The following is a 14,415-nucleotide window of genomic DNA, read 5'->3' on the forward strand; positions in this document are numbered from 1 at the left end:
AAACTACTGGCAGCAACAAATCAACAACTCAACCAATTATTAAAGATAACAGAAGTATTTAGCAATGATATAAATATGGCTTTTGGAACAGACAAATGTAAGAAAAATAGCATAGTCAAGGGAAAACACACTAAACAAGAAGATTACATATTGGATAACCACAGCGACTGCATAGAAGCGATGGAAAAAACAGATGCCTATAAATATCTAGGATACAGACAAAAAATAGGAATAGATGATAGAAATATTAAGGAAGAGCTAAAAGAAAAATATAGACAAAGACTAACAAAAATACTGAAAACAGAATTGACAGCAAGAAACAAGACAAAAGCTATAAATACCTATGCTATACCAATATTGACCTACTCATTTGGAGTAGTGAAATGGAGTAACACAGACCTAGAAGCACTCAATACACTTACACAATCACAATGCCACAAATATAGAATACATCACATACATTCAGCAACAGAAAGATTCACGTTAAGCAGAAAGGAAGGAGGAAGGGGATTTATCGACATAAAAAACCTACATTATGGACAGGTAGACAATTTAAGAAAATTCTTTCTAGAACGAGCAGAAACTAGCAAAATACACAAAGCAATCACCCATATAAATACATCGGCTACACCACTACAATTTCATAACCACCTCTACAACCCTTTAGATCACATAACATCGACAGATACAAAGAAAGTAAATTGGAAAAAGAAAACACTACATGGCAAGCACCCGTATCATCTAACACAGCCACACATCGATCAAGACGCATCCAACACATGGCTAAGAAGAGGCAATATATACAGTGAGACAGAAGGATTCATGATTGCAATACAGGATCAAACAATAAACACCAGATATTACAGCAAGCATATTATTAAAGATCCCAATACCACAACAGATAAATGCAGACTTTGCAAACAACAAATAGAAACAGTAGATCACATCACAAGCGGATGTACAATACTAGCAAATACAGAATACCCCAGAAGACATGACAACGTCGCAAAAATAATACATCAACAGCTTGCCTTACAACATAAACTTGTAAAACAACACGTTCCTACATACAAGTATACACCACAAAATGTACTGGAGAATGATGAATACAAATTATACTGGAACAGAACCATTATAACAGATAAAACAACGCCACATAACAAACCTGACATCATACTCACCAATAAAAAGAAGAAATTAACACAACTAATTGAAATATCCATACCAAATACAGCAAATATACAGAAGAAAACAGGAGAAAAAATTGAAAAATACATCCAACTGGCTGAGGAAGTCAAGGACATGTGGCATCAGGATAAAGTTGACATTATACCAATTATAATTTCAACTACAGGAGTCATACCACACAATATCCACCAGTACATCAATGCAATACAGCTACATCCAAACTTATATATACAACTTCAGAAATCCGTAATTATTGATACATGTTCAATTACCCGAAAGTTCCTAAACGCAATGTAACATATACCGTACAGTTAAAAGGAAGTGACGCTTGATCAAGGTCCGCGTGACTTTCATTCTGAACCAGACCTAAGGTCTGAGAAAGGAAAGATAATAATAATAATAACCAGACATAATGTCTGAGAAAGGAAAGAAAGAAAGAAATAATAATAATAATAAGTTAAACAAAGAAACTATAAAGTCTTCATAATATTCTTGAACTATAACCACTTGGGTGCAGGTGGACTCTACAAATGCATTTCAAATAGATACCTTTGTGTACATGATGTAAATGATACTAAAATTATAGCTATAGCTGTAAAAAAAATTAAGTGAGAAGTGTTAATGTATGTATGTGTTGTATATTAAAATCGTGTATCACATTGTTTACTAAACACTGACCACTTTCATCGCAGGTTCTGTGAATATTATTGCAAATGTAATCATTTTTTACCTCCAGAAACCCTATTCAATCCTGACATCTGTGACTGTGATAGTTCTAACTCTCACATCCCTTCAATAAATTTAAAATAATAATTTTAAATATAGTTTATTAAAAATTTTTCTTTCAAAAATTCAGTGTCGATCACACCACGTATGCTTCAAGAACATAGGTGACCGGTTTCGGTCATATCACATGAGCATCATCAGACCTGTAATTTAATTTAGAAAGTAATGGAAACCTTACTAGATTGACAATAAAATATGACAGAATGCTTCTAAGGATAAAATACGATAAGACTTGTTATACCCGTGGCAACCTTTGAAGATGGTAGATGGAGCACTCTTCTCAGCTGCTGTGATGTTGACTGGTGCCAGCAAGTAACGGGCATACGCTTAAATACGAAGATGCTCCGCCTACCTCTTCTCCCTCTACCTCACATCAACCAATCAGTGTAAAACGGGTTCACATAATCGTCAAAACGTAAAAAAATGAAGTACAATAATAACATAAAAATAGTTATGTATAAAATATCTCTTTACAACCATGGAGCTACTTAAATATTGTATAAAATATCAATTAAAAGCTTTAAAAATAACTGTACAGATGATGTATACTAATTGTGCCCTCTATGGGCTAAGGTGGTAATACCACAACGGTTTCAAAGTCAACGATGTTGTGAAGGTCTTTGGAATTGTGGCATCATATTGATATGTGAGTTGTGACTTGACTGCAAGTATACACCTCTGCTAGATTAAGTCTGTCTGTCTTATATTAACATTATTCAAAGATTGCCACGGGTATAACAAGTCTTATTGTATTTTATCCTTATAAGCATTTTGTCATATTTTATTGTCAATCTGGTAAGGTTTCTATTACTTTCTAAATTAAATTACAGGTCTGATGATGGTCATGTGATATAACCGAAACCAGTCACCTATGTTCTTGAAGCATACGTGGTGTGATCGAGACTGAATTTTTGAAAGAAAAATAAAAAAAAAAAAAAATTTATCACTGTTCCAAAAAGTTTATTCAAATTGTTCATAGTTTATTAAGTTATTTGTAAATTATGATCTATGACATAGCACAACGTGCTAGCAAAGGCAATAGGAATATCAAATAATGAAAAATTGTAATACTTAAGTTATTTGCAGGTTATATTTGTCCAGATTCCCCCCCCCCCCCCTCCCCCCCCCCCCCCTCCATCCTCCAAGTAATGTGATACTGATACTCGTAACTCCAGTTTATTTCACAAAATATGCAAAGCAAAAACTTACCAAATTAGTCCCTACATAACCAATCCCACATAACCTCCATCCCACGTGAGACACGATCAGTTCGGCTCCTCTGTCGAGGCACGTACCGATCTCCCATCGCTGCAACCCACGAAGTCCTATCGGTCGCGCCGCACCGTCGGCTTCCGTTGCGAGCATAGAATCTGGTGCTGTTTCTGCAGAAAATCGGTAGAGTGAACAAAGGATTTCTGCGAATAGGAGGACAGGTCCGAGATCGTCTGAGCCATCACAGGCGAGAAAATTATTTTCTTTTTCCTTCTTTCTTTCCCTTTTTTAAAAAAAAAATGTTCTAGAGTGTATATAGAATAGTGTTGAATAGTGCCATTCCTAATATTGTGTAAGAAACCTTTCGGCATTCAAAACAACATCCAGTCCTCTCGGACCGGATAAATATTCACCACGTACAGTTTTCAAGGTAATCTTACACCCGTCTTCCCGCAAAATAGTGGCAAGTTCAGGTAACAGTGAGGAGGTGGCTAGCGTTTGGGCTCCCTTCTCCCTAACATTGAAATCTGGTGACTGTGGGGCCATGGGAGATGTAAAACTTCACATCGTGCCCACAAAATCGGTCCCGGATGTGGAAGGAATGTGAATGTGGCCTCTGTCGTCTTGCGACACAGTGTCGCCACTGGGGAACAAACATTGTACAGTACGGTGCACCTGATTGGTTAAAATTGTCACACAATCCTCACAATTAATGCTACCTCGCAGAGTGACCATGGGGCCCGTGGACTACCACGGTACGGCTCACCGAATTGTCTACGAACCTCGGCCGCGTTTCGCTCTTTGGACGTAAATGCGGCCAGAAGTTTAAACCGGTGTGAAACGCCTCTCGTCCGACCGAATGACTTCCTTCGGTTGCTTCGTAGTGCACGAGGCCTCCCGTTATGAGCATTTGCATCACCGTTACACGGTTTTGTAACTCCAGCTCGTCCTGCAAGTCCCTTCTTACAGAGCTCCCTTCGCGTGCCACTTTAGTCCTGACAAGGTTTGCTTGTGCGGCAATCGGTTCTGCGGTGACTACAAAAGCTGTCGCCGTCTTATTTTTTGTCACAATTCTCTTCGACGAGCACCTGTCGCGGTCACTTGACACTCACTCCCGTCTCTGCTGCAACTTATCGGACAGTATTCCTCCAGTTTCCCATTGTGAAATATAAATCTTTGATTCGGTGCCTTTTGAAACGCCAAACATTTCGGCTACCTCGGCTATGACCACACTCTATTGCTTCTCGGACCACAAATAAATTAGAAGGTAATGGTCACTGTGATACTGGAATTTTAATGAAAGTGATTTATGGTAATCACATAATTATTCTGATATTATCAGACATATCCATCCTTCCGTGGACTGGTGACCTCAGTAGTTACATCCCATAGTGCTCAGAGCCATCCTTCCACAACAAATTGATAGTTTCAGAATTTCGTGCATATTTAATGTATGGGGAGCAATTTGCATTTTATATTTACATTCTTGCTTAACATTTAATCGACCTATTATTTTGGTGATTTGATTTCTAATTTTCTCAGCTGTTGCACTCTGTGATCGGAATATAGTTGTGTTAATTCATTTGTACAGGCTAGTTGTAACGGTCTTTACGGCCTGGCCGACGTGAGCATAAAACACTACGAAAAAGTTTGTGATCGATGAAACCCAAATTGGGCACCGTATTGTCACTGTAGGGTTCCCCGAGAGAACGAGAACGTACTCTGTGGAAATGATTCCGGTGGGTGCAAACTGTAAAGAGTTCTTGATTGACTGCTTTCTGCTCGATTTGAGACCTCGGACCCATTGTAACACTTATTCTCATTTATTGACTTTTCTTTTAACTAAAATGTAGATGGAAAATTATCAGATGTAGAAGCAATTACAGGTGTGCACCGGGAAAGTATTTTCGAACTCTTGCTGTTCATGTTGTATATCAGTGACCTTGTGGACAAAATTAATAGTAGGTAGCCTCAGACTTTTTGCACGTGACACAGTTACCAATAATGAAGTACTGTCTGATAGAGGAAGCATAAATATTTGTGCCAATCTTTATATGATTTCAAAATGGTGCAGATATTGGCAACTTGTTTTAAATTTCAGAAATGTAAAGCTGAGCACTTCACAAAACAAAAAAGTAGTGTCCTACGACCGTAATATCGGTGAGTTACAGTTCGAATCGCCCGACGCATACAAATACCCGGGTGTAACACTTAGTAGGCACACGAAGTGGAACGATCGCGTAGCCTCAGTCGTGGGTAAAGCAGTCGGTAGACTTTGATTTATTGGTCAAATACTAGGGAAGTGTAATCAGTGTACAAAGGAGATTGCTTGCAAATCACTCCTGCAACCCATTCTAGAATGTTGTTAGAGTGTGTGGCATGTGAACCAAATAAGAGTAGCAGAATATACTGAATGTATACAGAGAAGGGCAGCACAAATGGACAGAGGTTTGTTTGATCCGTGGGAGAGTGTCAGAGAGATGCTGAAGAAATTGACGTGGCTGACTCGTGAAGATGGACTTAAACTATCCTGGGAAAGCCTACGTACAAAGCTTAAAGAACCAGAATTAAATGACGACGCTAGTAATATATTTGGCCCCCTACGTATCACTCACGTAGGGATCGTGAGGACAAAATTAGATTAATTACAGCACACAGAGAGGTATTTAAACCACCATTCTTCTCACACTCCGTATATGACTGGAAAGGGAAGAAATTGTAATAACTTATTCAGTGGGCCATACCGTCTGCCACGTACTTAGGTTGTCTGCAGAGAGTGTAGATAAGCAGGGAGTGGGATAGAGTTGTAGAGGTTTCTGGTATTATTCAGTCTGAACATCAAGCAAGCTGTGATGGAAACAAAGTATAGATTTGGACAGTGACTTAAGGTTCAGGGACAGATAATAAAAACTTAACAATTTGCTGATGACATTGTAATTCTGTTCGAGGTGGCAAAGGACTTGAGAGAACAGGTGAACAGTGTCGTTACCACCTCCATAAAACGTTTTAAGATGAATATTGACAAAAGTAAAAATAAAGGTTAATGGAATGTAGTCTATTTAAATCAATTTACTCTGATAGAACTGGATTAGGAAATGAGGCACTGAAAGCAGATGATCAGTTTTGCTGCATGGGTAGCAAAATAACTGATAATGGTTAAAGAAGAGAGGGTATAAAATGAAAGATGTCAACAGTGGGAAAGCGTAAGATACGGAACTTGGACAAGAAGCGAATGTGGTGCTACAGAAGATGAGATTGGTATATTGAATAACTAATGAGGAAGTACTGAATCAGATAGGGGAAAAAGAACTTTGTAGTACATGACTGGAAGAAGGGATCGGTTGACAGGACATTTTCTCAGGCACGAAGGGACTACCAATTTAGTACTGTACGGAAGCGTGAGGGGTAAAAATTGTAGAGGGATACCGAGAGATGAATTCAGTATGCAGATTTGGTAGTGCTGCAGTAGTTATTCAGAGATAGAGGCTTGCACAGGATAGAGTAGTGTGGAGAGCTGCATCAAACCAGTCTTTATACTGAAGACCACATCATCATCATCTACTACTACTACTACTACTACTACCACTACTACTACTAAGCCAGATTTGCTTTCTTAAAGGGTAGTGTCCAGCACAGCATCGATTTGATCGTGTGCTACCAGTTGTCCATTTCCCCTCTCAGAAAGCCCAAGTGCAACTGCAGTTGCTTTGTGTGTCTTATGGTCTTATACCTGTTCTTTCAAGATTTTTCTTGACATCTGTGCACTGAGATGTTCCTTCTTCAGTTTTGAATCAGTAATGTTGATGGCGAATTGCATTTATTTTGAGTCATTCATTCTAATTTTAGAATATACAAAGTTTCACAACTGGAGCGGTCAGTATTCAGGGAAATGACAGGAAGGATCATTCAAAGCAAAAAAACTCTATTAAACATTGGCTCTAAAACACATACCTTAAGAGCTTTGATCAGTAGAAAAGATGAATTTCTCAGTAATGAAGATGGAGTGCTCATAGCTCTTAAAGTATGGAATTGAGAGCCCATGTTTACTAGATTTTTTTGTGCTTCGAATGATCGTTCCTATTGTATCCCTGAATATTGATCACTTGTCCTGGGACATCTTGTATTTCTTGTTGAAATATCTTGAATATAGATCCATTTTTATAGTTTGGAGCCAGTGTTGTGTGTCAGATCTTTCTCTCTTTTCTTTGGTTTCTGCTAGTAAACAACTCTGAGAGAAGACAAGACCTCAGACGTGTACACACACACTGGTTTTATGACAGAGTTCTAATAATGAATTTTGATATTTATGAAAAAGTATTTTTTGTTGAGAATGTCTTTGGGCCTTTGCCGTGATCCATTCACTAGATACAAGGCGTGTTCAGTAAGTAAGTGTACTGTGACCATAATGGGCTGGTTCACTCCTCCTCCTGCTCCTCCCCCCACCACCACCACCACCCGCCCAAAAAAAAAAGATATTTGCAAGCTGGTTTGTTCAGCGGGACTCAGTTTGTGTATGGTGTTGTGCTATCTGGTTCAGTAAGTCATTTTAATACTTCTACTTCTCGTTTCATATTTGCTTTCCTATTTCTGTTTGCTTTGTTTTACATATATCACATTTTTTTTTTTTTGAGCACATAAATGGTTCATGAGTGTCTGATTAGTTTAGTTGTTATACAGCCACATGTCATGTTTGTTTCTCTCTCTCTCTCTCTCTCTCTCAAGTAATTTACTTTCTGGGTAGGCATTGAAACTTTGTTAATTGAAGATTACAGTTATTAACTAATTCAGTGAACTCATTCTTAGTTTTATTCATCATCTAACATTACTTCACTTCCCATCAAAGATATCCATTAAATCGTCCATTGAGATTGTCATGTGGTATTTTGGGTCTTTTATCATTCGTGTATCCACATACCTGAGAATTTATCAGTGTCCATTAAATAAGCCCCATGTGAGTTCTTCATGTGGTATTTTGTGTCTTTATCATTCATGTATCCATATACCTGAGAATTTAACAGTTTTCAAAAGCCTTTTTATTTTTATTATTTGTTGAGGCATAGTTGTTAATAAATGTGTGCAATTTATTTCCGCATCACACAGTGTGCAATTAGTGTCTCATTCACCCAGGAGTTCTGCAGTTGGAGTTCCAATGTTGTTGTTGTTAAGAATAAAGTAAGGGACCCTAAAGCGAGTGAACAATTAGTTGAAAAATGGGATACTATTTGGCCAAACAAATGGCAGTGTCCATATATACCAAACTCAAATACTAATTTACTGTTGTCGAATAAAAAGCTGTGCTGTCAGTGGAATATCTCACCAGTGAATCATAGAAATACTGTCGAAACAATTCAGACAAAAGAAGGAAGAGATTGAAGAGGCTCTTTTATGTTTTCTATCAAAACTGAGAGCAGAGGAGAAGGAATCAGTGTGTAACTGTGCTAAACATGCCGTTCATATTAGGATGATTACTTCCTATGACAGTGTGATGTGAGAGCACTCAGAGGTGTCCAATGAATGTTTGCTTACTTTCTGAAACAAAGTCAAATAGTCTGGTTCAGAGAAATGGAAAAAAGTTGAAAGAGTTGGTTATCTCATACTGTGAAAGCTGCTTCATATGTCACCTTATAGAGAAGAAATACAGCAAATAACATTTTCGAACGAAACTCTGAGGAAAGGACAAGTGGTTGTGAGACAATGAAAGCAAGCTCACCAAAGAATAACAGGGGAATATAGGGCTGTTGATATATCTCGAAGAAAAACAGAATTTGAAATAATATGGTCTTTGCCAGAGGAAACTGTAAGAAAATTTGTAAACAGGGGTGCATTTGGAGGTGTTTGTTTTTGTTGTGATACTTTCTGCATTACAAAAATATATGTATGTCAGTTGAGACTTCGTTTTCTCCAGTTATTGTGTGGGTTATGACTTTATTGTTTAAATATAATTAGAACAATAGTAAAAACTATACTTAACTTGCATGTTAAATAAACTAGTTGTGGAGTCTTTAACTCAAAGAAATAACCTAATTAAAACTTCAGATTTCTGCACTTATTCATTGCAAGTGTCACAGTTAATTTCACATTTCTCTCCAGTCACTAATTCTAATATGCACACATTAAAGGCCAATTTGCTCCATTATGAAACTCAACAAGTATTACCAACTAAAATCTGTTTTGAAGTAATTCACGTGGTTGCAGCTGCATTTGTTTGTTAAACTTTGACAGTTACCTTACTCTTTTCTCTGTCACAACTTGACATAATTAAGCTCCTATAGTCCAAATAATGTCACAGCAGCTTGCTATTACATACTTCTTGACTTTTTAGTAAGCATAATTACAATCATAATGTTTTGTTAAGCTTTCCCTTCTGTTGGCAAAATTACCAGAACTCCCACACTTAGGTCTCGCACTTCTCTATTTAACATTTTTCTTACTTACTGAGAGCTTTATCATTGTCTTAAATGTGAACATTGATTAATGTGTTAAAATTTTTCAGCAAATATGACTTTTACAAAACTGATTTTTTTTTTTTTTTTTTTTTTTTTTTTTTTTTTTTTTTTTTTTTTTTTTTTTTTTTTTTTGGGAGTGGGGGGGGGGGGGGGGGGAGAGTTTTAAAATTTAAGTGACATTAATAATGTTGTTGTTGTTGTTGTTGTGGTCTTCAGTCCTGAGACTGGTTTGATGCAGCTCTCCATGCTACTCTATCCTGTGCAAGCTTTTTCATCTCCCAGTACCTACTGCAACCTACATCCTTCTGAATCTGCTTAGTGTATTCATCTCTTGGTCTCCCTCTACGATTTTTACCCTCCACGCTGCCCTCCAATACTAAATTGGTGATCCTTTGATGCCTCAGAACATGTCCTACCAACCGATCCCTTCTTCTGGTCAAGTTGTGCCACAAACTTCTCTTCTCCCCAATCCTATTCAATACTTCCTCATTAGTTATGTGATCTACCCATCTAATCTTCAGCATTCTTCTGTAGCACCACATTTCGAAAGCTTCTATTCTCTTCTTGTCCAAACTATTTATCGTCCATGTTTCACTTCCATACATGGCTACACTCCATACGAATACTTTCAGAAATGACTTCCTGACACTTAAATCAATACTGGATGTTAACAAATTTCTCTTCTTCAGAAACGCTTTCCTTGCCATTGCCAGCCTACATTTTATATCCTCTCTACTTCGACCATCATCAGTTATTTTGCTCCCCAAATAGCAAAACTCCTTTACTACTTTAAGTGCCTCATTTCCTAATCTAATTCCCTCAGCATCACCCGACTTAATTAGACTACATTCCATTATCCTTGTTTTGCTTTTGTTGATGTTCATCTTATATCCTCCTTTCAAGGCACTGTCCATTCCATTCAACTGCTCTTCCAAGTCCTTTGCTGTCTCTGACAGAATTACAATGTTATCGGCGAACCTCAAAGTTTTTATTTCTTCTCCATGAATTTTAATACCTACTCCGAATTTTTCTTTTGTTTCCTTTACTGCTTGCTCAATATACAGATTGAACAACATCGGGGAGAGGCTACAACCCTGTCTTACTCCCTTCCCAACCACTGCTTCCCTTTCATGTCCCTCGACTCTTATAACTGCCATCTGGTTTCTATAAAAATTGTAAATAGCCTTTCGCTCCCTGTATTTTACCCTTGCCACCTTTAGAATTTGAAAGAGAGTATTCCAGTCAACATTGTCAAAAGCTTTCTCTAAATCTACAAATGCTAGAAACGTAGGTTTGCCTTTCCTTAATCTTTCTTCTAAGATAAGTCGTAAGGTCAGTATTGCCTCACGTGTTCCAGTGTTTCTACGGAATCCAAACTGATCTTCCCCGAGGTTGGCTTCTACTAGTTTTTCCATTCGTCTGTAAAGAATTCGTGTTAGTATTTTGCAGCTGTGACTTATTAAGCTGATAGTTCGGTAATTTTCACATCTGTCAACACCTGCTTTCTTTGGGATTGGAATTATTATATTCTTCTTGAAGTCTGAGGGTATTTCGCCTGTTTCATACCATGGTAGAGTGTTGTCAGGACTGGCTCTCCCACGGCCGTCAGTAGTTCCAATGGAATATTGTCTACTCCGGGGGCCTTGTTTCGACTCAGGTTTTTCAGTGCTCTGTCAAACTCTTCACGCAGTATCATATCTCCCATTTCATCTTCATCTACATCCTCTTCCATTTCCATAATATTGTCCTCAAGTACATCGCCCTTGTATAGACGCTCTATATACTCCTTCCACCTTTCTGCTTTCCCTTCTTTGCTTAGAACTGGGTTTCCATCCATTAATAATGCACACCTCGATATTTGCAGATTATGGATTGACGTTACTAGTTTGTCTACTTACTGATTTGAGGTTATAAATGGAAGAAAAATTACAAAAAAGTAATCGAAACTGAGGCATATCTATACAAAAGAACTAAAAGACAGTGCAAATGTTAAAAGATAAATAGCAAATATGAAATATAAAAGGTGCACCTCAAACCTTTGGGTGATTGGTCTCGAAAAATAAAGGAAATAAGGGCTAAAAACAAAATACCTTTAGTTTTCTTCAGTGTGATCACTATTAGTAGCAACATGCATCCGACATCTGTTGTAAAGCTGTCAAAAACTGTCGGTAAACATTTCTCGTTTAATTGCTTGAAGTACTGCGATCACACGTCGTCGCACGGACACAGTGTTTCCTCGTCAACTTTATCGCTCGACAAGAGGTGACTGTTGTCGAATATTCTCCAGATTTGCACGAGTCAGAGTTTTTCTTGTGTCTCCACCTTATATTAGCCCTGAAAGCCTCGCACTTCACAGGCATTACGTGTAACCGTGGTGCTTCAGACGATTCCAGAAAAGCCTTTTCTGGCAGTTTCCAACAGCTTTACAACTGATGACACAAGTGTGTCGAAGCTAATGGCAATTCCTTTGAGGGCCAGTAAAGGTATTTTGTTTGTAGATCTCGTTTCCTTTATTTTAAGAGATCGTGCACTGAATGAATGTTTCAGACTTATCTTGTAGACGGGTGTCAGGTTGTATACTATACATTCCAGCCACATTAATGTGACCACAGCCTATGTCCGATGTCGACACTCGCAGATGGCAGACAGCAGTGTTAGACTCGGAGGGTAAATATAGCACATCGGGTTGACGCAGAAAACTGCAGCTGTCGACATAATGCGGAAACAGAGATTTCGAAAGGTCACGATCGTCGGCTTTCGGGGTAAAGGTGGTAGCATTTCCGAAATGACTAAGTTTATAAACCAGTGTGCTGCCTCGTATGTCGTGTATTATGCCAAAATTGAAGAGTCCAAAAGTGACAGAGACACAACTGTGGTGCACTGCAGGCCACCGACGACAGGGGTGAATGACAGCTGTGGAGATGTGTACGGGTGAATAGACATGCAGCTGTCGATCACCCAGATGAACTGAGGGGTTACCGGCAGTGTCTCCCCGGTGACCGTTCGGTGAGCATTGCTGCGTACGGGCCTGCACAGCAGGCACCTGGTTCGTGCACTGGTGCTAACTGCTGTGAAGGTTGGAATTTGCACACCACTACCGCAAGTGGGTGCCCACAGAGTAGCTGTAGGTGACCTTTCCGGGTGAATCGTGTTTTACGATCTGTCGGAGAGACGGTCGTTGGCGAGTACAGTGTGAAATGACTAAAAGCGAAGGAGCCCGGGCGGGAGGAGGGAGCGTTACGGTCTGTGGAATGTTTTCCTAACGTTCCCTGGGTGATCTCGTCACTATCGGAGGCACAGTGGATCGACACAGCTGTGTACCTATCTGTGGGGACTGTGTGCACCCCAACGTGTAGTTTGTTTTTCCTCGGCACGGTGACATCTACCGGTAGGAAAATGGACGTGTCGCACAGCTTGCAGTGCACGCGTGTGTTTTTAAGACACCACAATGAGCTTGCCGTTCTGCCCTGGTCACCGAACTTGCCGAATTTGAGCCTGCCGTGTCGATCTGGCTCTTTGCGCCACGGATTCTCGACCGAGAAACCTAGTGCGGATGGCCACGGCCCTGGAGTAGACTTGGCCTCTCGTCGAATCTCTTCCTGTGTGTCCGTACTGCAAAAGGTGGTTTTTCGGGCTTTTGACAGGTGGTCGCATTAATACGACTGGATGTGTCTAGTTGTGTGCACTGTGTTCTCTAATACTGCATAACATTGGCTGTTACTTTACAATGTTTTGAAGGGCAGCTGTAAAGCAGGGGGGGGCCGAGAATTAGACAGTTCATTATTATTTTAATGGTGAGATAATTGTTAATAATTACTGGTGTCATTCCTAAAACTCGGCACTTCGAAGGAAATGTGTAGTCATTTCAAAAAGTGCCACTGAGGTGTATCTCGTTATGTCGTTCTGCAGGCTTCACCAACTTCGACCTGCTGGGCGACTTCGGGAAGATCCGGTGGCTGGGCAACATGGAGATCGTGCTTCTGTACAACGTGGGTTTTGGCGGCTGCGCCGCACTGTGCCTCGCCAACAGGTTCACGGCGAAGGTCCGGCAGGAGCTCTGGTCGTGGTAGGTGGCTGCCGTGCTGGCGAGGGGGTCTGCCGCAAACACCGAATGAAATATTGAGTCTTTATCGTTCCGTACAACTGCCCTTTTGTCTTCAATTAACTGTGGAGACTTTCACATTTTGCTGCCTACACGTAGATCTAATCTGCATCTGCACAATTACTCTGCAATTCACACTTATGTGAACCACCTTTAAACTTATTTCTGTACTGTTCCACTCAAGAATAGCGTGCCAGCGAATGAACACTTAACACTTAACGCTTTCCGTGCACGCTGTTTTATCGCAATGATCATTCCTCCATACCACACAGCAGTATTGCAGAAGAGGAAGGACAAGGATAATGTAGGCAGCCTCTTTAGTAAACTTATTGCATCTTTTAAGTGTTCTGCCAATAAAACAGAATCTTGGTTTCACCTTCCCCACACCATTTTCTGTGCGGTTGTTCCAGTTTTAAGTTGTTCACAATTATAATCCCTAGGTATTTAGTTGCATTGATAGCCTTTAAATGTGTGAAATTTAACAGACTCCTAGTTCTCATGTCGATGACCTCACACTTGACCTTTGCAACTCACTCCCACTTTTTGCACCGTACAGATATCTTGTCTAAATCATTTTGCAATTCGCTTTGATCTTTTGATGAGTTTAATGGATGACAAATGACAGTAACAACTGAAAAAAATCTTAGAGGTATGCTCAGATTGGCTCGCACGTAATTCATG

At 39.4% G+C, this 14,415-nt stretch overlaps 1 protein-coding gene across 2 annotated transcripts in view; it reads left to right on the plus strand.

The window, feature by feature from the left end:
* Positions 1 to 14,415, plus strand: part of LOC126428260 (protein Lilipod) — a 364,122-nt gene that overhangs the window by 316,185 nt on the left and 33,522 nt on the right. For both annotated transcript variants that reach the window (XM_050090172.1, XM_050090173.1), the window contains exon 10: positions 13,542 to 13,698. In XM_050090172.1, coding sequence (XP_049946129.1) covers positions 13,542 to 13,698 — 157 coding nt within the window. The remainder of the gene's footprint in view (positions 1 to 13,541; positions 13,699 to 14,415) is intronic.

Source organism: Schistocerca serialis, chromosome 12 (assembly GCF_023864345.2).
Source record: "Schistocerca serialis cubense isolate TAMUIC-IGC-003099 chromosome 12, iqSchSeri2.2, whole genome shotgun sequence".
Classification (NCBI taxonomy): Eukaryota; Metazoa; Arthropoda; class Insecta; order Orthoptera; family Acrididae; genus Schistocerca; species Schistocerca serialis.